This window comes from Fukomys damarensis, unplaced genomic scaffold, assembly GCF_012274545.1.
Source record: "Fukomys damarensis isolate Sample0158 unplaced genomic scaffold, DMR_v1.0_HiC HiC_scaffold_24, whole genome shotgun sequence".
Taxonomy (NCBI): Eukaryota; Metazoa; Chordata; class Mammalia; order Rodentia; family Bathyergidae; genus Fukomys; species Fukomys damarensis.
The window spans coordinates 45373854-45397526 of record NW_022900936.1 but is presented as its reverse complement, the minus strand read 5'-3'; the positions used below and the strand labels follow the sequence as shown (position 1 = coordinate 45397526).

At 35.6% G+C, this 23673-nt stretch overlaps 1 protein-coding gene across 4 annotated transcripts in view; it reads left to right on the top strand.

Moving 5' to 3' along the window:
• Abi3bp (ABI family member 3 binding protein) overlaps nucleotides 1-23673 on the top strand; it is a 244480-nt gene that overhangs the window by 202757 nt on the left and 18050 nt on the right. For all 4 annotated transcript variants that reach the window (XM_010639622.3, XM_033768043.1, XM_010639621.3 and 1 more), the window contains 5 exons: nucleotides 7575-7652; nucleotides 8941-9045; nucleotides 14398-14523; nucleotides 15040-15108; nucleotides 21585-21794. In XM_010639622.3, the coding sequence (XP_010637924.1) occupies nucleotides 7575-7652; nucleotides 8941-9045; nucleotides 14398-14523; nucleotides 15040-15108; nucleotides 21585-21794 (588 nt within the window). The remainder of the gene's footprint in view (nucleotides 1-7574; nucleotides 7653-8940; nucleotides 9046-14397; nucleotides 14524-15039; nucleotides 15109-21584; nucleotides 21795-23673) is intronic.

The following is a 23673-nucleotide window of genomic DNA, read 5'->3' as shown; positions in this document are numbered from 1 at the left end:
ACCTTGGGCCGGCACTTATGAGGCAAGTGGTGGAATCACTGAGCTAAATCCCTGGCCCTAAAGATTTTTTTTCCTAAATCCCCAGCCCTCTCTTTTACCAGTTTTAAAAATTCTTTGCAAAACTGAAACTGAAAATTAGAATTCATCCCAAAATCAAAACATCAAATGTCTCTAAAATAATGGGAAATAATTTTTCACTTTTCTAAGCACAGTCCACTATATTAGGTACAATATTAGAGTCATAATATGAATCCTGATTAAATATAAATTACTGAATGAGCATAATAAAAATAGCTATTTCCCTAATTTCAGAACACTTTTCATTCCTGAGCTGACCTTTGAGAGTGTGATTCCTTGGTTTTTAAATTTATAATTATTTCATAAGTATTGTCATAATTTTCTTAAAGAGTTGCATGTATCAATGGTCTGGTATATAGAATTGACACAAGAAACATTTAATCAACAAAATTAGCAACTGATCATCCTTCTTAGTCATACTAGTGTTTACAAATCATTCAGTTTAAATAAATGGCATAACCCTTATTTGGTCAGATCTGAAATTCTAATAATGCTCTTCAAATCAAATAATGAGGACAATAATATAAATTCCTAAGTCATGAAAAACAAGAAATAGCTGTGCCCAACTATTCTTTTTATTCTTACCAACTGTAAGATTAGGCAGTGCATAATTTCTCACATTGGCATAAACAATCTGAACCTAAAAAGGACCATCTCTCAGATTCTTTTGGGAAGAAAACAGGTACAAATTATTTAATATTCAAGTAATTCCTTGAAAGCTGCAAAAATAAAAATAGAAAAAAAGTGTTAATTGTCAACAAAGCAGCTGAAAGAACAAGTAAAGTTGATATGATCACATTTGAGAGCCATTAGCTTTACATGTAATCAAACATTAATTCTTACCAGAAAATACACATTATCTTTTGGGGAGAAACAGAGGATTACTATATTTCATCTTCTCAATCATATAAACATTTTCGAAAGCCATCTGCATCACAAATTGGCATCTATTGCCCCTGTGTTCATAAAACCAACTTTGCAGTAATAACTCATCCAACATAGCTTTTGAAGAATAATATGTCAATACTTCTACAATTTAGTTAGTGGCTAGTGGAGAGGGGACTGGTGGGCAGATGTAGAGAATGCAGAATTCATTGTTTCCCTTTCCTTCCTGCTCCTTTATCTCTAACTAAAATTTACTGTACTGTTCTATATTCTGTTGTCCATCTGCTGGGTCAAGGAAGGGCTTACAGTTAGCTTATAGTGAGTAAGGGTCAACAGATGGTATCTAGATGTCATCTCCTTTAGGATCAGGTCTTAGCTGAGAATAGAGATAGGGAGTTACACCTCCATGTCTGCCACAGTAATGCAAAACAACCCAATGGAATTGACCCCAGGACTGCAAGATTGGCTCCACATTCTGACTAATCTAGTTCACTAACAGAATAAAAAAGAAAAAACATATGATCATTTGAGTGGATTAAAAATCTACACAAAAGTTCAAAATTCAATAATGATGAAAACTCAGGAATTTCAGAACAGAAAAAGATTGCTTCAATCTGATAAAGGCCATCTGTGGAAAGCCCACAGTAACATCACACTCAGATGTGAAGAACTGAATTCTTTTCTCCTAAGATGGAAAATACAGCTACTTTTACCACTTCAAATGAATATAATAGTGGTGAGTGTAGCCTGTGTAGTAAGGCAGGTAAATTGTAGTTCTGAAACTATCTTGCCACATACTATTAGGCAATACTATTCAATACTCAAACCTCAGATTCTTTTCTCTAAATCCTAATGAGGAAACCACACTTTACTGTCCCTACATGGCGTGTGCTTCATAATGAGAACCCAGACTCCTTGGGGTAAGGAATGTGTCTTTCTGGGCTGTGGCTAAATTGTCCAGGTTGCTGGCTCATTGCTCTTGAAATTTTAGCCAGGTGCTAAGATGTGAAGACAAGGGTGCAAAGAGATCAAGCATCCATTAATATAACACCTCTTTTTGGATACAAAAAATGGAGTTACTGATGCATTTTAAAATTGATTCCAAGTTTATCATGTTTGTTTGCAAAATTGTCATTGCTATGGTGAAAAAATACTCAACTCAGTACTTCATTTTGGACAGTAAATTGCTAGGTGTCAAACTATGTAAATCCAGAGATTTTTGGAGAACTTCCATAGGACAGTTGGTGGCTCATGCTGCAGCTCAAGGCTTGAATCTTCCAGAACTCACTGCCTTTCAGAAGATGGACCCACTAATCCTGCTTGAGGGAAAAAAAAAAATTCAGGTCATAGCTTGGGCCGGACTGTTTACAGGGTGCCAATTCCTGAAGATTCATTTTCTGCAGTGTCTCTCTTACTGGCGTCGTTTCCTTCTTTCTCCTCCCAGTGCCTCTCTGCTGCCTTTGGCTTTCATTTGTTCATTAGCTCTTGCTCACTTTGGTTTGACTGAGGTCAACAGAAGTTCACTGTTCTACCCGGAAGAGGAACGAAAGTATCCTGCCCCAGCTCTTCATACTGAGCTCCACAGCTGCCTTTCTCAGGACCCTTCCCAGTTCTGCTACTACCACCAGCTCCTTTTCATCTCTAAAGTCTGGAGAAAGTCCTCCTAGCAACTGATATGCTATTGATTTGGGTGCTTACAACTAAAAATTATAACAGTAAGATGCTTCTGTTTCCAACTATACAAAAAGTAATTTTTTGTTTTGTTTTTTGTTTTTTGGGTACCGAGGATCAAACTCAGGACCTAGCATTTGCAAGGCAGTTGCAGCACCACTGAGCTTAATCCCGGGAAGAAAGTAATACTTTTTAAAATTCCCTCTTTGTCTCTTCCCCCACTCACCCCACTTTGCTCTCTCTCCCTCTCTGTCATGTTAAAGACCAAACATAGGGCCTTGCACAAGCTACTCAACCATTCCACCAATGAGCTACATCACCAACCCAATATTTTTCTTGATTAGGGAGAGGAAAAGAATTTATGTTTTGGATCTTATTCATCAAGAAACCCTGTAGAACTCTGGGTCCTCTACTGTCAACTCACTTGCCCCTTTGGACACTCATCCCTGCTTGGTAAATCTGCATGTACTTGGTCAAGGTGTGCTGAAAGCCTGCAACTATTTTCTGAGTCCATACAGTAGTGACAGGAATGGATAACCAATGTTTTTCAACTATGACCATTTAGCTTTTATTTAGTGGTTGTCACTTCAACCTACCCAAGAGACACAGAATAGAGCTTTAGGGTGATATTCACCAGCAGGAGAAAAAAAGAAAAAAGAAATTACAGGAAGACACACCACTTGGGAGAGAGGCTTTGAAGACAGGAATATGATTCTGAATCTCAATGCTTCCTAGATATGAGATGTTGGGCAGTTTACCTAAACCCCAAGCCTTGGGCCCTTCCTCACTTGTGGGCCCTGGATGTTATCACTATATCTCCCACACAGAAGCACAGCATGGCTAAATCAAACAACTAATATGTAAGGTGCTTGCACAGTATTGGATTAAAATATTTGGAGAACTGTGAAAAAGGATCTACTCAAGACAAACACAGCCTACTGGCCTTTTAGGAGATATCATTTTTTAAATCTTTTTTTACTGTTGAGGGAAAGAGATAAGTCAAACCCTACCAAACTAAGTTATTCTGGTAGCATGAAAAGAAATATTTTCCATTTCCCTATTCCATTCACACAGCAGCCACTTAAATGGGCCATTACCATTATCACTGACAGTGGGGCAGAGGAAGAAAATGAATATGCTATTCGTTTTCACCATCCCTGCAGAGTTAGCCATAAAATAGTCGTTGGTCCCTGAAACTTTTCCTACCACAAATAAGCAACATTTGATTCATGGTGCCATGTAAACATCTTCCATGATTTTATATACTTTCTTTTATTTGATCATCAGATTGTGTATTTTCCATGTTAAGTTCATCATCAAATTCCACAATTAAATGCAGAAATGTCATCTCATTTTTGGTACAGAGCCTCTGCTGTATATTTAATCATTACACCTCTCTCTGAACATTAAATGAGATTGAATAAGTGATGTCCTTAAAAAGTTCCCTGGATTACAGTGAGCATTCAAAACAAGACTGTTATCATTGTTACTATGGTTGTTGTTAATGTACTAACCAGTATATTAATTGTTAATTAAGTAATTCTTATTTTTAATATAATAATTACAGGTCCTCAGAGTATGGATTCTTTTTTAGGATGAGTTATAATATAAGAAATGATATTTATTATTTAGGTTCTTAAAAATATCTGCTTCTGCTGGGGATTTAGCTCAGCAGTTTGGTGGCCTGCCTCGCAAGGGCAAGGACCTGAGTTCGATCCCTGGTACCACCAAAAAAAAAAAAAAAAAAAAAAAATCTGCCTCTAAGCCAACCATAGTGGTGCATGTCCATAATTCTAGTACTCTGGGAGGCTGAGATAGGAGGTTTGAAAGTTTATACCCAGCCTGGACAACTTAGTAATTTTAGCAAAATTCAGTCTCAAAGTAAAAAACAAAAAAGGGCTGAGCATGTAGCTCAGTGCAATGGCACTGGTTTCAATCCCAAAACAAAAAAATCTTTTTATATTTTTCCTTAATAGAGACTGTCTTTCAGATGATTATTTTATAATAGGACTTATATATGTAAATACTGAGTAGTTTCTCTGGTGTGAAAAACTAAAAGTGTAAATAAGAATCAAAATGTATAATTGATATTGTGTAATAGGAAGAAAATGTCTAAAGGAGTAGGGAAAGTGGGAAGGGGAAAGGAAGGAAGGCAAAAGAAAAAAATGTGAGGAAAGGAAAAACATGGAAACGAAATCTTTGTGAATAGGAAAGGTTGGAGGGGGTGAAAGGAGGGCAGGAGAATGGGGAAAAATAATAACCAAGATACAGCATATAAAGATACAAAATCCTAAAGATAAATGTATTGTACACCTAAAATGTACCAATAAAGAAACTTAATGAAAAAAGATTATTTTATAAAGTAAAAGAATAATTATGAAAAACTAAGATGAAAAATACATTGGTTCCCTCTATGCTAATAACCAAAAGTTAAGCCTATTTAGGTAAATGGCCAAATAATAATTACCAGAGTGACATGAGACAAAAGTATCAAGCTATTTTTAACTCAATTTCTTCCAAATAGAAATTTGTTCCTCTAAACATGTTCATTACTAATTGACAAATCCCAAAGGTAACTTTAGCCTCAACAGCCTGATAGAAAGTTCTGTGCAGGAATATTTTTTAAATATTAAAATGTACATTTTAGATATACATAATCATCACATTCATCATAGGGATTTTGTACCCATATATAATATATCTTGATTCTTCTTTTTCCCCTTAATCACCTCCCATCCCTTCAACCTCTCTTCCACTCCTTGTTTATGAAAGCTTTCTTTCCATTAATCTATTTTTTTTCTTTTCCCATCCTTCCTCCCCCTGCTTTGTTCTCCTTCCCATTTGAACATTTTCTTCCTATTTCCCAATATCCATTATACATTTTGGTCAGCATATACCCTTTCAATTTCTCACACCAGAGAAACAATGTGATATTTAACCATGTGTATCCAATTCAACTCACTGAAGAGTAAGGTCTCAAGGTACATCCATTTAGCTAGAAATGTCTCAAGTTTATACTTCTTTTTGGCAGAGTAATACTCCATTGTATAAAAAACCCCAACATCTTTATCTATTCATCTATTAATAGGCGTTTGAGCTGTTTTCAAGATTTAGCTATTATAAACTGTGCTTCCGTAAACATGCATGTTCATATATAACTGTGGTATGATCTTTTTAATTCTTTCAAGAAGATACCCAAAAGAGGAATAGCTAGGTCAAATAGAATCTCTAGTTTTAGTTTTGAGGAAGCTACACATAGATCTCTACAGTGATTGCACCAGTCTACACTCCCACAAAAGTGGAGAAGGGTTCCTTTCTCCCCATACCCATGTCAGCATTTGTTATTGGTTGATTTCTTGATAATAGCCATTCTTTCTGGAGTGAGGTGGAATCTCAGCATTGTTTTAATTTCATCTCCCAGATGGCCAGTGATGTTGAAGATTTTTTCATATATTTATTTGCTGTTTGTACTACTTTATTTGAGAAGTGTCTATTCATTTCAGATGCCCACTTTTGAATTGGGTCTTTAAATTTGGGCAGTCTGATTTTTTGAGTTCTTTATATATTTTAGATATCAGTCTTTTGTCTGAGGAACAGCTGGCAAAAATTTTTTCCCACTCTGTAAGTTGTCTTTTCACTCTGTTGGTGGCTTTTGTTACTGTGCAAAAGCTTTTTAATAAGATGAAATCTCAGTTGTTGAGTCTCTGTAATATTTCCTATGTGATCTGGGTTTTTTTCATAAAATGTGCCTACATCTGTGTCCTCAAGACTCCTCCTTATTCTATCCCCCAGCAGATTGTTTATTTTTTTAATATTTATGTCTTTGATCCATTTCAATTCAAGTTTAGTGCATTTCAGAGATATGGGTCTAGGTTTGATCTTTGGCATGTGGAAAGCCAGTTTTCCCAGCACCATCTATTAAAAAAGCCTATCTTTCTTCTGTGAAGGTGTTTGAATGAGTGTGTTGAATGAGTTGTTTCTTCAACTTCTAATATGTTCCATTGATCATCAGGTCTAATTTTTTTCCATTTCCACACTGTGTTTATCATATAGTGTCATGTATTTGTAGTACAATTTTAAGTTGGGAATTGTGATGTCCCCTTCCTTGCCTTTGTTGCTCAGAATTGCTTTTGCTAGTCTAGGTCTCTTCTGGTTGTAAATTAATTTTAGGATTGTTTTCTCTAGTTCTGAGGGGTATGTTATTGATATTTTGATTGGAATTGCATTAAATCTGTATAACATTTTTGGAAGTATGGCCAGAGTCACTATATTGTTCCTGTTTATCCAAGAACAAGGGATATCTATCCATTTCCTTATAGTCTCTCTGATCTTTTTTCAGAACATTGTAATTTTCACTGCAAAGATCTTTTACTTCCTTTATTAGATTGATTCCTACGTATTTCATTTTTTATGCTATTGTAAAATTGTGGTTTCCCTAATTTCTCTCTCAGTAAATTTGTTATTTGTGTACAGGAATGCTATTGACTTTTGAGCACTGATTTTGTAAAGTCAATTAATTAAGCATAAACCCAAACACATTGCAATTCCAAGGTTTCTATGGGCATGGAGGAGTGGGAGGAAATTGTTAAAACATAAAATGTACTCATAAACATTGGCAAAAAGCATACACTTAGCAAAGATGAAATTCTGCTTGGCAAGGCAATATTGCCCAGTAAGGCATTAAAGGAGGAGGGTCATGGAGAATTGTGACAAGCCAACAACCTACAGTACTTATCTCTAAGGAGATAATATAACCAATGAATGCAGGGTTTTGAATATTTTATATATCTAGATAAAAGCCAATTAAAATATCTGGGCAGAAAAGCACTAGTATCTCTGATCTTGCCAGAAGGTATATTATCACTGACTACCAAGTTCCGATGAAGAATTTAGTATGTTTTTACTATATGTTTATTATCTTTCATTATCTCTGCTCATAGGGGCCAAACAAGCACCCAAGCCATCAGGCAGTGGTAGGAATGTTTCAGTAGATTCTACCCAATCCACAAGAAAACCAGGTAAGGAATACTGTAACCTAGGTCGTATGGCCCTCAACATGTCAGAACCACATTAACAGTATATACATGTTATGAGGAAAATATCCCAAATTTTTTATCTTTAGGGGAATGAAAGATGTCTGTGAACAAATTAAATGTTAACAAGAACTTCAGGTGGGGTACCAATTTAATAATTATTTTGTATGATGTTCTGTCACTATGGGTTCCAGTTTTTGTCACGTTTAAGCTTTACTGTTATGTGGTTTATTACACTATCCTTTTCCAGAAATGATTTATGTTCTTGATTTAAGAATATACCGTGTGAAATAGGTAAAATTATGAAGCTAGCAATTTTCAGGATACCTTTGGTTTTTCAAAGGATTTTGAAATATTCTCTTTTGCACTAATGTCTCTATCACCATTCTTCCCCTCTCCCTCCCGTTCCTCTGCCTTTCCCTTTCTCTCCTTCTTTGTCTCCCTGGTACCCCAAAAAGTCTTTAAAGCCATAAGGCATTTTGCTCTATTGACAATTATTCTTAAAATTTTAAAATCAACTTGAATAGTGCAAAGAAAGAAAACTTCTAAGTTATAACACAAGACTTAAAAGTTTGCCTTAAGCACCTTTAGCCCTGCCAACCTTTGTGCAAAGTAAACAACTTTAAAAGGTGCTTCTTCCCCCTGCTCTTTAGGCAGATGAGTTAGAAAAACAAATGTGAGCCTTTGGTAGCAGTTGTGCCAGGAGTCCTGCTGCAGTGCACAACAACCACAGTTGGCTTACAGGGACTCTCCTCTCCCGAGGCACATAATTATTGTTTCTGCCCTCAGGGCCACTTTGGTACAATCATTTGAGAGGTTCTGAAGGTGTTTGGTTAACTACACAATAATAAATTTAAGGGGTAGGGTTAAACAGTCACAAAAGAGAAATTTTATGCTCAACAATTCAAACTTTAAATGCAATGAAAAACATGGTCTCAAAATCAAAATCAATTGAGAATAATGAAGTTCACAAATGCTAACCTATACAAAATGTAAAATGTTAATTTCTATATATCTATACAGCCTTTCAAAAGGCAGATATACTTAGATTTGCAACTGTAATTATAGAATGTTTTACATATACTGATATGCTTCTCTGGTAAGATGATCAGCACTAATTTAGAAAAATATCAGCATATTTACTTATGTGTACTTTTGTACAAAATCTACTCTGTCATGAACTGCTACTTCTCAAAGGTTATTTTTTAAGGAAAACTGTGATTTTTGTACAGTGAATGTTTATGATGGACTTATCTGTAATATAACCTTTTAGCTACAGTTCCAAGGACTCACCGCCTACCTCTGCCACCTAGACCTGTGCCCCCACGAAGAAAACCTTTACCACCAAATAATGTCACCGGAAAGCCAGGAAGCTCAAGTACGTCCACTGTTTACTCCCCCCATTGTTTCGATTTTGTGAGCCATGATTTCTAATTTTTACACCCTTCTTGATGCACCAGATAAGCCACTGGTGTGTGTGATACATGCTTGTGTGGGCCCCAAAGATTGCACATTATAAATTATAACTTTGTGGACTATATTCTGACTCTGCATGGGTAGACAAAAGGAAACTATCCCTCTGCATCTAAGCTAGCTTGCTTCTTAGATATTTGCATGCTTAGAACCTAGATAGAAGATGACTCTAGCCTTTCAAGTGGATTCTACTGAAGGATGAGATAATATATATTTCAAAGCCTGCAGAGAAAATGGAAAATGTGATGCTCTGTCATTGATTTATAATTTTGTCTCCTGGAATGAAGTCCTATATGTTTCATTCAAAGTTTTCCTAGCCTTTATGCTAGTCCCAGCATTATGGTGCTTAGGGGAAGAGTTAGGACTAAACTATTGCGGTAACTAAGCAGGCCTAACCCGTGTAACCACACAGGCATGTCTAGAAGTCAAGCTGCTTCTCACCTCCATGCCTGGGCACAGACTGCTCCTACACATAGCATGAATCCTCTGGACCATGATTACTCACACATCTTCCCTCCTCTAGCTCCCCAGATGAGGTTTTTTTTTCTATGTGACCTTGATACATACCTCTGTTAGAGGAAAGAGCAAATTGTTTTATATCTCTCTGTATACTTGCCCTCCCCTCAGACCAAGCTGTCTTTTTTTTTTCCTTGTTGAGCTTATTGGTACATTTTAGGTATACAGTACAGTTACATGCATCATTGGGATCTTGTACCTTTACATGACAGGTCTTGGTTCTCATTTTTCCCCTTGTCCCTGCCCTTCCTTCACCCCTACTCCTCTCCCCCTTTACAAACACTTCATTTCCATTTTTTCATTTTCTCGTATTTTCCCCTTATTAGCTTTCCCCTATCCTTCCCACTTTCCCTACATCATTAGCCCCTTTCTTCCTATTTCACATTCTCTATTATATCATTATGATCTTATGTACTATTATAGTTTATTCACACCCGAGAAACTATTTGGTATTTACACATGTGTGACTTATTTCTTTCACTTAGGAGTATATCCTCGATATGTATCCATTTTCCTATAAATGAATCTAATTTCTCATTCGCTATGGCTGAGTAGTATTCCATTTTATAGAAAAACCACATCTTCTTTATCTGGATTACAACTGATGGGAAAATGGGCTGTTTCCAAGGTTTAGCTATTACAAACTGTGCCACTATAAACATAGGTGAGCATATGTCACTGTGGTATGATTCTTTTAATTCTTTTGGAAAGATACCCAGGAGAGGGATGGCTGGGTCAAATGAAACCTCTAGTCCCAGCTCTTTGAGGTATCTCCATATTGATTTCCATAATGGTTACACCAGTTCTGCACTCCCACCAACAATGGAAAGAAACCATCAACAGAAGTAGGAGACAACCTACAATGTGTGAAAAAATTTTTACCAGCTGCTCCTCAGACAAAGGACTACTATCTAGAATATATAAAGAGCTCAAAACAATCAGCCCCCCAAATATAAAGACCCAATTCAAAAATGGGCATCTGAAATGAACAGACATCTCTCAGACAAAGAAGTAAAAGCAGCAAGTAAATATAGGAAAAATGTTCCGAAATAACTGGTCATTTGAGAGATGCAGATGAAAACAACACTGAGATTCCACCTCACCCCACAAAAAATGGCTACTATCAAGAAATCAAACAATAACAAATATTGGCAGGGTTGTGGGGAGAAAGAGACCAACCTGTCTTAATCATCTTCTCATTGCCAAGACACAATACCCAACATCACAACTTTAAAAAGGAGAGGTTCACTGTGGTTCATGGCTGTAGTCTGTGGTTAGCTGCCTCCAGGGAAGAAACAGCATGGCAGAGGGGCATAGTGAGGGGAAGCTGCCCATGTAATGGCTGTCGGGAGGACAGGGGGGAGCAACAGAGACAGAGATGAGAAACCGGGGAAGGAGATATAGCCTTCCATGTCACATACCCAGAAATCCACCTCCAACCAGGCTCCACTTCCTAACAGTGTACATAACTACTGATCCCATAGGTACATTATGCCCATGACGCAACCACCTTCCTAAAGCCTCATCTCTGAACCCACAAGACTAGGGGCGGGGCACTCCAGACCTAAACTGCAACACAGGCTCTGTGATGATAGTTTTTGGTGTTTTTTCCTGAATTTCCAGTACTAAACCCAGCACTTAGCACATGGAGAATATTTGATAAGTAATGACTGGATGAATAAATGGATAGGATTAAGAGTCAGTGAAAAGTGATCTAGTTCAAAGCAAAACTCTACCATATTTTTATTAAGGGCTTTTTCTCCTGGAACTCTCCAACAAATTGCAACATGTTCCCTATTGTTTTTTCCTCTCCGCAAATCTCTACTTCCTAAATATTTGGTGAATGGAATCAGAATAAAAGTATAAAAGACAGTTGTAAAAGATAAAATTGATGTGAAGGATCATGGATATCACTCCTTTTTCAGGATGAAAAGAGGTCATAGTGATGGTGAATCTTTCGTAAAGTGTCATGAACTCTAGATCATTTTTCCCAATGTCTGGAGGAGGAATCAGCCTCTCATTCATGCATCTAGTGTCTTTCTGAGTGAAGGTCTACTGACACATTCTCATGAGGAGAACAGGTTTTACTGATTAACATGAGAGCCAGATGCTTTCAGATCTGGATGAGTCACAGACTGAAAGTAATGCCTGGATGTGTCCGTGGAAAACCCAAGGGACTGCCCTTGCAGAGTTCCTGTTAGGTCAGATGTCTTCAGCTGCAGTTCAGTGGCCTGCCATATGAAACCCTTATTCTTGCCTGTCAGTAAGTATAGTTTTCATACAACCTACCTAGCCTGAAGAAGAATCATAAAGACATTTCATTTCTGAGATCACTGTGGTCACTTCTCCCCGTAAACCATCACTCACCTCTAATGCAAAGGAAATTGCTGCATTGAGGAGCTGACAATAAACAAGGGTTGTAGTATAGATTGGGCCCAATTAACAACACAGAATATATATTCTGAATTTAGGAAAGTCACTAAATGTCTAGGAATGGTTGAGAGCACAGTCTTAGGCTTCTGTATGGAATCTGTTCCCTATCTTGTCCAACTTGTCCCCCATCCCCAGAGCTTCCTATCTCTGAGTCCCACTCTTCTTGCCAGGGTAAAAATTGCCAGTATTTGGCAAAGAAATAGGCCTGAGGATCAATGGAACAGACTGGAAGACACAAAAACAAATGCAGATGTACTCAGCTACCTCATCTTCGACAAAGGAGCTCACCATCCTCAGTGGAGGAAAGATAGCCTCTTTAATAAATGGTGTTGGAAAAACTGGATATCAACCTGTCACAGATTAAAATTAGACCCTTATCTTTCGCCATGCACTGAATTAAAATCCAAATGGATTAAAGATCTAAATATTAAAACAGAAACATTAAACTTGCTGGAAAGTAAGTTAGGCAGAACTCTGGAAGACATTGGTATAGGAAAAGACTTTATGAACAACTCCTCAGTAGCACGGGAACTAGCAGAAAGAATCAACAACTGGGATCTCATCTTACTAAAAAGCTTCTGTACTTCAAAAGAAACCATTAGCAGAACTAAGAGACAATCTACAATGTGGGAAAAAATTTTTATCAGCTGTACCTCAGACAAAGCACTATTATCAAGGATATATAAAGAACTCAAAACAATCAGTCCCCCCAAATATAAAGACCCGATCCAAAAATGGGCATCCGAAATGAACAGACATTTCTCATACAAAGAAGTGAAAGCAGCAAGAAAATATATGAAAAAATGTTCCACATCACTGGTCATTCGAGAGATGCAGATGAAAACAACACTGAGATTCCACCTCACCCCACAAAGAATGGCTGCTATCAAGAAATCACACAATAACAAATGTTGGCGGGGTTGTGGGGAGAAAGGAACCCTCCTCCATTGTTGGTGGGAGGGCAGACTAGTGCAACCACTATGGAAATCAATATGGAGATACCTCAAAGAGCTTGGACTGGAGGTTCCATTTGACCCAGCCATCCCTCTGTTGGGTATCTTTCCAAGAGAACTAAAAGAATCATATCACAGAGAAGTATGTGCACCCATGTTTATAGCGGCACAGTTTGTAATAGCTAAATCTTGGAAACAACCTACTTGCCCATCCGTTGGAAACTGGATAAAGAAGATGTGGTTTTTCTATAAAATGGAATATTACTCAGCCATAAAGAGCGAGAGAATAGATTCATTCATAGGAAAATGGGTACATATTGAAGATATACTCCTAAGTGAAATAAATAAGTCCCACATGTGTAAATACCAAATAGTTTCCCTGGTGTGAATATTCTGCAACAATGCATAAGATTCTAATAAGATTACTGACATTTAGAAACGGGAGGAAAGGAGCTAAAGGTGTAGGGAAGGTGTGATACGTAGGGGAAGAACAAAAAGGGAAAAGAAAAAAATGTGAGAGAATGAAAAGATGAAAATAAAGTGTTTGTAGATGGGGAGGGGAGGAGGGGGTGAAGGGAGGGCAGAGGTAAGGGGAAAAAATGAGAATCAAGACTTGCCATGTAAAGGTACATGATCCCAACAATGAATGTAACTGTACTGTATCCCTAAATGTACCAATAAACTCAAAAAAAAAAAAATTGCCAGTATTTCCTGCTGACCCTACCACCACTGAAAAGCTCATGCCAGCTGAAGCACCACTTCTTTTGGTTGCCCTCTTAGCTCCTTATAGTAAATCGTAAACTAAAATATTCTATAGGAGGAATGGAGTCTCAGTTCTATAGCTTCTATTTTTCTCAATTTTATGACTTATTTTCACTTGCCCTCTTATTGTGATGTAATCCCTCTAGAACCAACAGTATGAGTCTCTAAATGTAGACCAGAGTCCTGATTTGCCTGTGATTCCATGCTGGACTAATCTCTGTGGCCCTACAGCAACTGCAGGCTGGAATAAAACTCTTCATCTCTATCTGCTGATCACTTCTGCCCTTCTTGGGTCATCCTCTGTAAAGACATTCCTACCTGCCCTAACACCTTCTATCTTTGCCCATAGATGCAACCACTTGCTCTTCTTGCCCCTCTATGACTTATTTAATTATTTTGCAATGTCTATGGTGTGTCAATATCCATGACTCACCCATCTATCTCCATCGAGAACCAAGTTCTGTTTCTTCTCTAAGCCTGGCTAATAGTGCTAAACTACATAATAAGTGCTTAATAAACATTTATTATGTAAATAAATGGGAAACATGGCAATGCTCCTATAAAGACACTATTTTGGCTCTCTGTTGTTACAGGAATTATTTCATCACTAGTAACTTCCCCGCCACCTAGGGCAACACTCAAACCTACTGAAACCACCACAGAGAGGCAAGAAACAGACAGAAAACAACCAACAGCTCCTGCCTCTGGAGAAGAACTCGGTTAGTATGTTAGTCCATTCTCATTGGATGCTTTGCTGTGAGGAACTAAAATATTTTATAGGAGGAATAGTCTCTGTTCTGGATCTTCTCTTTTTCTCAATTTTATGATTAATCTGTGCCTTTTCATTTTAAATTTATATTTATTTTCAATGCTTTGATATAAAATATGCTCCGTTCCTTAGCAGACAGAAGAGTTAAATTTGTTTCCTAAAAAGATCTAGACTATCCATTACTACTATGGAATCATATGTCATCACATATCTTAATTTATTAATTGGATTAACAAGTTGTTGCAGTGTCTGATTCATGATTTATTACATTCCAGAGCATTTTATACTAAGGACACAATTAAAGGCTTTTTACTGTAGATGAATATGTATAATAATGATAAAGGAAAGTAAAACTACTGGCATTTAGGAAGAATATTAAATATCTTTAGTCCCTATTACAGTTTTGGTTGAGTCATGAAGCTTTCCTTATCCTTTACCAAAATTGTTCATAATCCTGCATTCTCAGGTAATACAACTGACTTTAGCTCAAGCCCAACAAGAGAAACTGATCATCTTGGGAAGCCCAGATTCAAAGGTATGTTTGGCTCCCAGTCTTGAATTTGACAAAGCTATTTTAAGTGGGTCAATCAGCCAGGCATTGCTATGTAATAACCAGCAAAACTTAGTAGCCTAGTATAAAGAAAATTTATTCTTTAGGTCTCTGAGAGGTTGCTGACCCAGGGTGTGCTTAGGCAGATGCTTCTGCTTCTAGAAGTATATATAACAGGTCTCTCTGGTGGGTTGGCCTCAGGTTCACCCCACATATGTTCAGCCCAGTGCCTGAAAGGAGAACCAACAGTGACCCAGGGAAGTCATTCTCATGAAAACACAAAGTAAAGACAGGTAACACTCAAATATACAGTCCTCTTTCAATTATCTTTTTATATTATATCTGCCAATATATATCAACTGAAAAGCCACTTAGTAAACCTCAAACCAAGGACTGAGGAAGTATACTTCTCCAATGGTCATAGAGTATTTATTTCTTGAAAAAACAATGTAGTATACCACAGTAGTAGAGAGCATTTCCCTTCATAATTTTTTTCTGAAGTCTAAAATTTGATGAATTGTAGCATATGTATTTACTCATGACCATCATCGTAAACAAGATAATACATGCACAAATTATAGATCTTTTGTAATGTACCTTTGTAATTCCTCTCTCTCAAGCCTACCAACTAGTCCCCAGTCTCCAGTAACCACAGATATGAACTACTATACATTTTTATATGCTTTATGGAATTGTATATAAATGAACACATACAGTATAAACTTCTGATTTCTTTTGCATAGCATAATTATTTAGCGATTCTTCCATATTGTTCTATGTACCAATAAATAATCCATTCCTTTTGTGGATCAGTATCCTATTATATGAATATATATTAACTTGTTTCATTATTAAACCTATTAATGACATTAAGGGTTTTTTAACATAACCAATAAAGTTGCTGTGACTATTCACATATAAGTCAGTATATAGACATATACCTAGGAAAGGAACGGTTACATTATAGTTAATTTATTCTAACATATTAAGAGACTGAAATTGTTTTCCAAAGCGACTGTACTGTTTTACCTTTCTGTCAACAGTCATGAGGGTTCTGGTTCCTCCATGTTCTGGTCAATGGTTATTAGAGTCAGTTTCAAAACATTAGTCATTTTAGATGTGCAATGGTATCCAATTACAGTTTTAACATGCCTCACCTAAGGACTATAGGCTCTGGACACCTTTTCCCATGAAACCATGAAATCTGTTTTTTTTTTTTTTTGGTTACATCTGAATTTTTGCCCACTTTTTAAATGGAATTGTTTATTTATTTATTGTTGAGTTTTAATAATACTCATATTTCCTAAGTACTTTTCACCCATATACTTTGCAGATATCTTCCCTAACATGTGTCTTCTGTTTTTATTTATTTATTTTTCACCAGGGACTGAATTCAGGACCTCGCACTTGCCAGGCAAGTGCTGTACTACTGAGCTAAATCCCTGGCCCCCTTCTTTTTAATTTTAATCAAGCTCAGTTTATCAGTTAGTTTTTTTTATAGAATTCAGTTTCTTTTAAAGTATAGCACTTGTCAGTGTTTTTTCCTTAGTGAGCTTTGCAATTTTGTGTCTTTCAAATGATTAGGGTAATGTCTTGTCAAATTTATCTACAGAAAGCTGTTCATGACATTCTGATTATTATAATATGTGTATTTTGTATCATATCTAAAAATTATTGATTAAATCAAAAGTCACAGTTTTTGCCTAGAAGTTTTATATTTTTGTATTTAAATTTATGGTGCATATTGAGTAAAATGTTGTATATGATACAAGGTTAATACATGTTCTTTTTCTTGCTTATGAATATCCAGTTGTCCTTCGATCACTTCTTGAAAAAATTATCCTTTTTCCACTGAATTACCTTTGCTAAAAATCAACTATCTACATATGTTGCTCTGTTTTGGGACTATCTGATCTGTTCTATTGATCTATTTATTTGCTGATATCACACTTTCTGGGCCTCTATGGTTCTTCTCATCTGGTAATGAGGTTGTATTATTCTCCTAACATTATTCTTATTTGTAAGAGTTGTTTTGATGATTCTGGGTCCTTTCTATTTCCATTTGATTTTAGAATCAGCTTGTACTACCTAAAAGGTAGTTTGGTTGGGTTTTATTTGGAATTGCATTGAATCTATAGATCACTTAGGAAGAACTCACAGCTGAGCAATATTCTTCTTACATATGAATGTTGTACACCCTGTCACTTATTAAGGTCATGTAAATTTCTCTCACCAAAGTCTTCTAGTTTTCAGTGTGTAGGAAATCATAAAAGTATTATTTTTTTCAATCTCAAGTGGTAGGTTGTTAATATGTAGAAAAATGATTGATTGTTGTATAGTCATCCTATATACTGGAACTTTGCAATGATTGTTAACTCCAGGGTCTTTTTTTTTAGACCAAATGGATTTTCTACATACAGAATTAAGTTATCTGAAAATAAAGTTTTACTCTTTCCTGTTCAGGTCAAGTGTCTTTTTTTTTTCCTTGCTTTATTGAACTGGCTAGGTCCTCTGGTAAAATATTATATAGAAATAGGGATAAGAGATATCCTTTCTTGGAATCTTACAGGAAAAGCACTCAGTCTTTAACTTTGTGTGGCTTATTGAATTTTCAGAGATGCTTTGATTGGAATGAGAAAGTTCTCTTTTATTAAGATAAGAATTTTTATTAGAAATTGATGCTAGATGGTACTTGATTAATGAGCTTTTATTGTGATTATTCTGATTTTTATTTTCTAGTTTGTGAGCATTATGAAGTAATTGATTTTTAAAAAATATTTAAATGAACTTTGCATGCTAGGGACAAATCCCATTTGGTCATAATGTACTCTCATTTTATGTAGTGTTGGATTTAATTTCCCAAGATTATTTTTAGAGCTGTGTTCATGAAGGATATTGCTGTGTAGTTTCCTTCTAATATGCAATCAAGTTTAATATCAAAATAATGCTGAACTTCCCTCTTCAATTTTCTGGAGTAATTTGTTTAGAAATGCTATTGCTTCTTTCCCAAATCTTTAGGGAATCTGAGTCTAACATTCTATTTGTGGGAAGGTTTTTATGTATAAATTTACTTTTTAAAAATAGGCATAGGGCTATTCAGAATATGTTTCCTTCCTTAGTAGTTTGTGTTTTTATAAGTCTTAGTCCATTTCATCTAAGATGTTAGATTCATTAGCATAAAGTTTTTTTATAATATTCCTCTATTATAATTTTGGTATCTTTAAAATCCATATTTATGTCACCTTCCTCATTCTTGATATTACTAAAATGTCTCTTTTCTGTCATAATGTGCTCTTTTGGTTCTTAAAATAGACATTACTCAAGAAGCATCCCAAACGTTTTGATATGATGTATTTTCTTTTTATTTGGTGCAAACTGCTTTTTACTCTTTCACTTGATTTCTTCTTTAACTCAGTTATTATTTAGAAATGTGATATTTAATTTCCAAGCATTTAGTAATTTTCTGGAGAATTATATTGCTCATTTCTAATTTAATTACAATGTAGTGTAAATCCTTAAATCCTTTTAAATTTGTTGAGATGTTTTTTTAGCCCAGAGAGTGGTGGTGGAACTATGGCTTGTGTGCCACAGTGGCCTGTTGATATAATTGAAAGTTCTAGAAGGCTTGCCATCACCGGCCTCGAATGTAGTGCATCTTGGCAAATGTTCTAAGTGAAAAAATAAGTATATTCCTCTATTCTTAAGTGGGATGTTGAATTAACTTGTCAGGGCTGCTATAACAAACATCACAGATTTGGTGCCTGAAATCATAGAAATTTATTTTCTCAAGTTCTGGAGGCTGGAAGTCTGAGATTGGAGGTTTCATTTCTCCTAAGGATTCACTTCTCAACTTTCAGGTTTTCATGTGGCCTTTTCTTTCTGCACATACATCCCTTGTGTCTCTTTCTTTTTGAATAAGGATATCAGTCATATTAGATTAGGGCCCCATCCCTATGACCTCATTTACTGTACAGTCACACTGGAGGTTAGTGCTTCAACATATGAATTTTAGAGTAATACAATTCAGTCCATATGAAGCATGCTATAAATGTTATCAGTTAGCTCAAATTGGATGGCTGTACTGTGCAGTTATGCTACATCCAGACTGTTCTTTTGGGTACTTGGTCTATCAAAAAGAGAATAAGAATTGCTTCTCAGATTTTTGGCTAAGATCAAGTGCAAAGAGAGTATAGAGAACAGTACTGAAATCTTTAACTGTGATTATGGATTTATTTCCACTTGCTGATCTGTCAATTTTTGCTTCACATATTTTAAATATGTATATTGAAGTACAGATATAAATTGTTTGATATTGTAAAAGAATTCCCCCAATTAATTGATCATTTTCATCATTATGAAGTGACCCTTTCTATAGCTATAATATTCTATGCTCTGAAATCTAATTTTTTGATATTAAATATCCAGTCAAATTTTATTTGATTAGTGTAAACTTTTTCCTCATCCTATTATATTAACTTTTTAGACCCTTTATAGTTAATGTCTATTTCTTATATGCATTGTCGAAATGTTTATTAATACTTATCAGTGAAGCCATCTGAGTCTCACATTCTCTTATCTCATTTTTTTCAAAATCAAATCTAACCATTTCAGAACTTTATTTGGTATGTATAGAACTTTACATTTAATGTTATCAGTATTGTTAGGTTTAAATCTTCAGCTTGCTTTTTTCTAGTTGGCTCATCTATTCTTTGTTCCTTCTTTTCCTCTCCTTCAACCTTCTTTTAGATCATTTTATGATTATGTTTTACGTTTTTTATTTTGTTTAGAATTTTATTCTTTTTGTAAAAATTGTATTTTGTCATTTTATTAGTTGTAATTCTTTGGTTTTTTTTTTGGTTATAGCTTTGAGGTGTATATTATGTATCTTTAACTTATCCTGATCTTCTAGTAATAATTAAAAACTTCACACATAAAAACATTATACTCATGTAGCTTCTTTTGTACCCTCCTGGCCTGTGGGCTACTACTGTCATACTTTATAGTCTTACATGTTATATAAATTATAATAAATTATTTTTATTTTTTAACAGCAAATTATCTTTTACAGACTTAAATATTGAGAAAATGTTGTATATATGTATCAGTGCTGTTACTGTTACTGTTTGTACCTCTGGATTCTTATTTTCATTAGGTATAATTTTTACCTTCAACCTGAAAAACTTTATTTAATATGTCTCACAGTGTGAGTCTACTAATAACAAATTCTTACAGGTTTTATTTTTCTTAAAGTATTTTGCTTTTGCTTCTTTTTAAGACATTTTCACTAGTTATTGGATTCTACATGACAGGTTTTACTTGCCATACCTGAAGATGTTGCTCCATCGTCTTCCACTTTCATTCTTTCCAGTGAAATAGCCACTACAATCCTTATCTTTGTCATTCTATAGATAACATCTTTGGGGGGGCAGTCCTCCAGGATATATTTTCTCTTTTTCACTGGTTTTGAGAAACTTGATTTGATTAGCATAATTCTCTTTATGTTTGTTGTGTGTCAGTTTCCTTGAGCTTTTTGGATTAATATATTTATAAGTTTTATTATATTTGGAAAATTTGGGGCTGTTATTCTTTTTTTCTTTCTACTTCCCTCTTGTCTACCTTAGGTACTTCATTTATGTGTATATAAGATCATTTGAAGTTGTCTCATAGCTCAATGTTCTTTATTTCAATTTCTTTTTTTTTTGTGCCCATTATTTTTATTTTCGGTAGTTTTTATTGGTATATTTTCAAGTTTGCTATCTTTTATTTTGTAATATTTTATGTGCATTAATTATTTCCAATGTATTTTGCATCCTATATTTATAGTTTTCATTTCTAGAAATTTGATTTTGAGTCTTTTTATATCTGCCCTGTCTTAACTTTTTGAACATGTAGCTTATATGGATAACTGTTGATTATTCTTGTCTGGTGAGTCTAACATCTATAGAAGTTCTAAATTGGTTTCATATGGCTGACTTTTCTCTGCATTATGGGTAATGTATTTTTGTGAATTTCACCTTGGTGAGTACTGGATATATGTATATTTTTTAATCCCTAAAATATTCTTGAATTTTGTTCATAGGTACACTTAAATTACTTTGTCCTTTTGAGTTTAACTTTTAAGATTTGTTAGGTGAGACCAGAGCTGTATTTAGTATAGGGTTCATTCTTCCCTACCACTCAATATCCCAGGGATAATATGAGTAAGCCAAGCCAAATTATAGAGACCAAATTATTTTTTAAATATTAATATAAGATAAAACTATTTAGTAAGTAATTCAACAATGTCTATATCATATATTCCAAATATAGGATTTTGGATTTTTTTACAAGTTTGAACCATCCATAGCACTGCTTCCAAGCATCTGCCTATGAGACTGGATGTCCTTACAGAGATACTTATATTTATGAGTTTTATCTTTACAAATTTCAAAAATGGTGAACTTCAGTCTTCTTTCTCTTAGGTCCTCATGTGAGATACATCCCAAAGCCTGACAACAGGCCCTGCTCCATCACAGACTCCATCAAACGCTTCCCCACAGAGGAAGCCATGGAGGGGAATGCCACCAGCCCACCACAGAACCCTCCCACCAACCTCACTGTGGTCACTGTGGAAGGGTGCCCCTCGTTTGTCATCTTGGACTGGGAAAAGCCATTAAATGACACTGTCACTGGTAAGATTATGGATATTGGAAGAATAGATGTAACTCCTAAACCTGCTAGATATCCGTAACACGAGTTCGTGTTCTCTAAAATTGAAGAATGAATTCTAGGAACAATAGAAGTTAAGAAAATTTATTAAGAGAAAGATAGCTGCTTTCTAAGCGAGACAGAAGTGGGACCAGAAAATGGGTTGCCTGCCCACACTGCTTAGATGTGTTTTATACTGCAAAGCCATGAGGTGAGGTGGATGCAAAATGGGACAAAACTGTAAGACCCAATGGAAAATGGCAAGGTGGGCATAAGGTGGGACAAAACCATGACCAACCATTAAGATTACAAGTATAGGGCTGGGGATTTAGCTCAGCGGTTTGGTGGCCTGCCTTGCAAGCGTAAAGACCCAAGTTCAATCCCTGGTACCAAAAAAAAAAAAAAAAAAAGATTACAAGTATAGTCACCCAGGTAATATTGATTAAATGGGGATCAAATGGGAAAAACGAGTCACATACAAGGAATTTAGCATTTAGAACATCAATCACTGCTATCTATCTCTAGGGGAAGTAATAAGTCATTTCTTTTTTACAGTGCTAACCAGTGAATGTGTCTCACTTGTTCTCCATGTTGGCTCTTCCCTGTGTTGGCCTCTTGAGGGTAGCCCTGTCTAACTGCCTACAAGATGTCTAATTATGGCATGAGGGACTTGTTGCTATGATGGGAAGCTTAGATAACATGATGATGCTTTGAGAGTGAGATACATAACCTGTGAGGCTTCCCTGACAAGGGAGTCCTAGAAGTGTCCTGCTGTTTTATGGCTCATTGTTCCTAAGTGTCACAGATTGCAAAAAGTTTATCTTTGTGCTTGTCATGGGGCCTCCTTTTAATTTAGCAGATCACTTTAACCTATTCCTTCCATCTTCTCTCAAAAATCCTTTGCAGAGTTTGAAGATATAGCTTGTCTTCTCATTATCAAGAAAATTTCAGACAATATATAGGGAGTTGCCATTTCTGATGATATTTATATTAGTTTTCCTTTAACCAACCCAACTTCTAAATTGACCCAGAACTTTCAGGCAAGCTAAAAGTTATTTCACCTGTTGTCAGAAAAGAAAAAAAATTTAAATCCACTCCTGGGAAATTTTCTGCTCATCTAAGAAATTTTTGATTCTTACTATCCCTCCAAATTTCTAAAAAGGATTGTAAAGAATAAGAAACCATGAGTTATTCTTTGTATTTGTTATGTGCCAGTTTAGTCATCCATAATGAACAGGATAGTGAAACAAGAGAAGCAGAAATAAAAAACTATCAGCTTAAATCAGGCTAGTCCTTGGATAGCCTGAGCTCATGAGGTTCCTGTTACCAGGTCCTTGCCATGTGCCTGGTGCAGGGAATAGAAGAGCTAAGGAAGATGCTGTCAGGAGTAAGAGAGGAGTGAGGAGCAGTATAAGGTGAGGTGGAAGAATTCAGAATCTTCCAGAAATATTTTCTGCAATTAATAAAGGGGAAAACAGCAGATGTAGGCAACTTTTACTTAAGCAGCAGATCTTTGCTTAATTGGCTTTCTTTGCCATATTTTATAAACTTCCCTTTCTTATGCAAAGTAGCCTGTGTTCTGAGAAAGAACCCACTTGGTTCCCGTGTTACCAGAGATCTGCCTAGTTCTGCTTCTTTATTTGGGACTATGCCAGTTTACCATCCCTCAAAAATCAATCCATATTGGTTATCTGTGGTGTATTAAAAGACCCAAAACTTATGATCCTTATACTTCAGTAATAAGGAGTTCCTATGCTAGTCTGAGGCTTAGTTTCATTAAGCCAAAAAAAACTTATAAAATTTCTTTTTCCCTAAAGATGCTGGGGTTGGTTAATCTAATACCTCTAATATATATATATATAT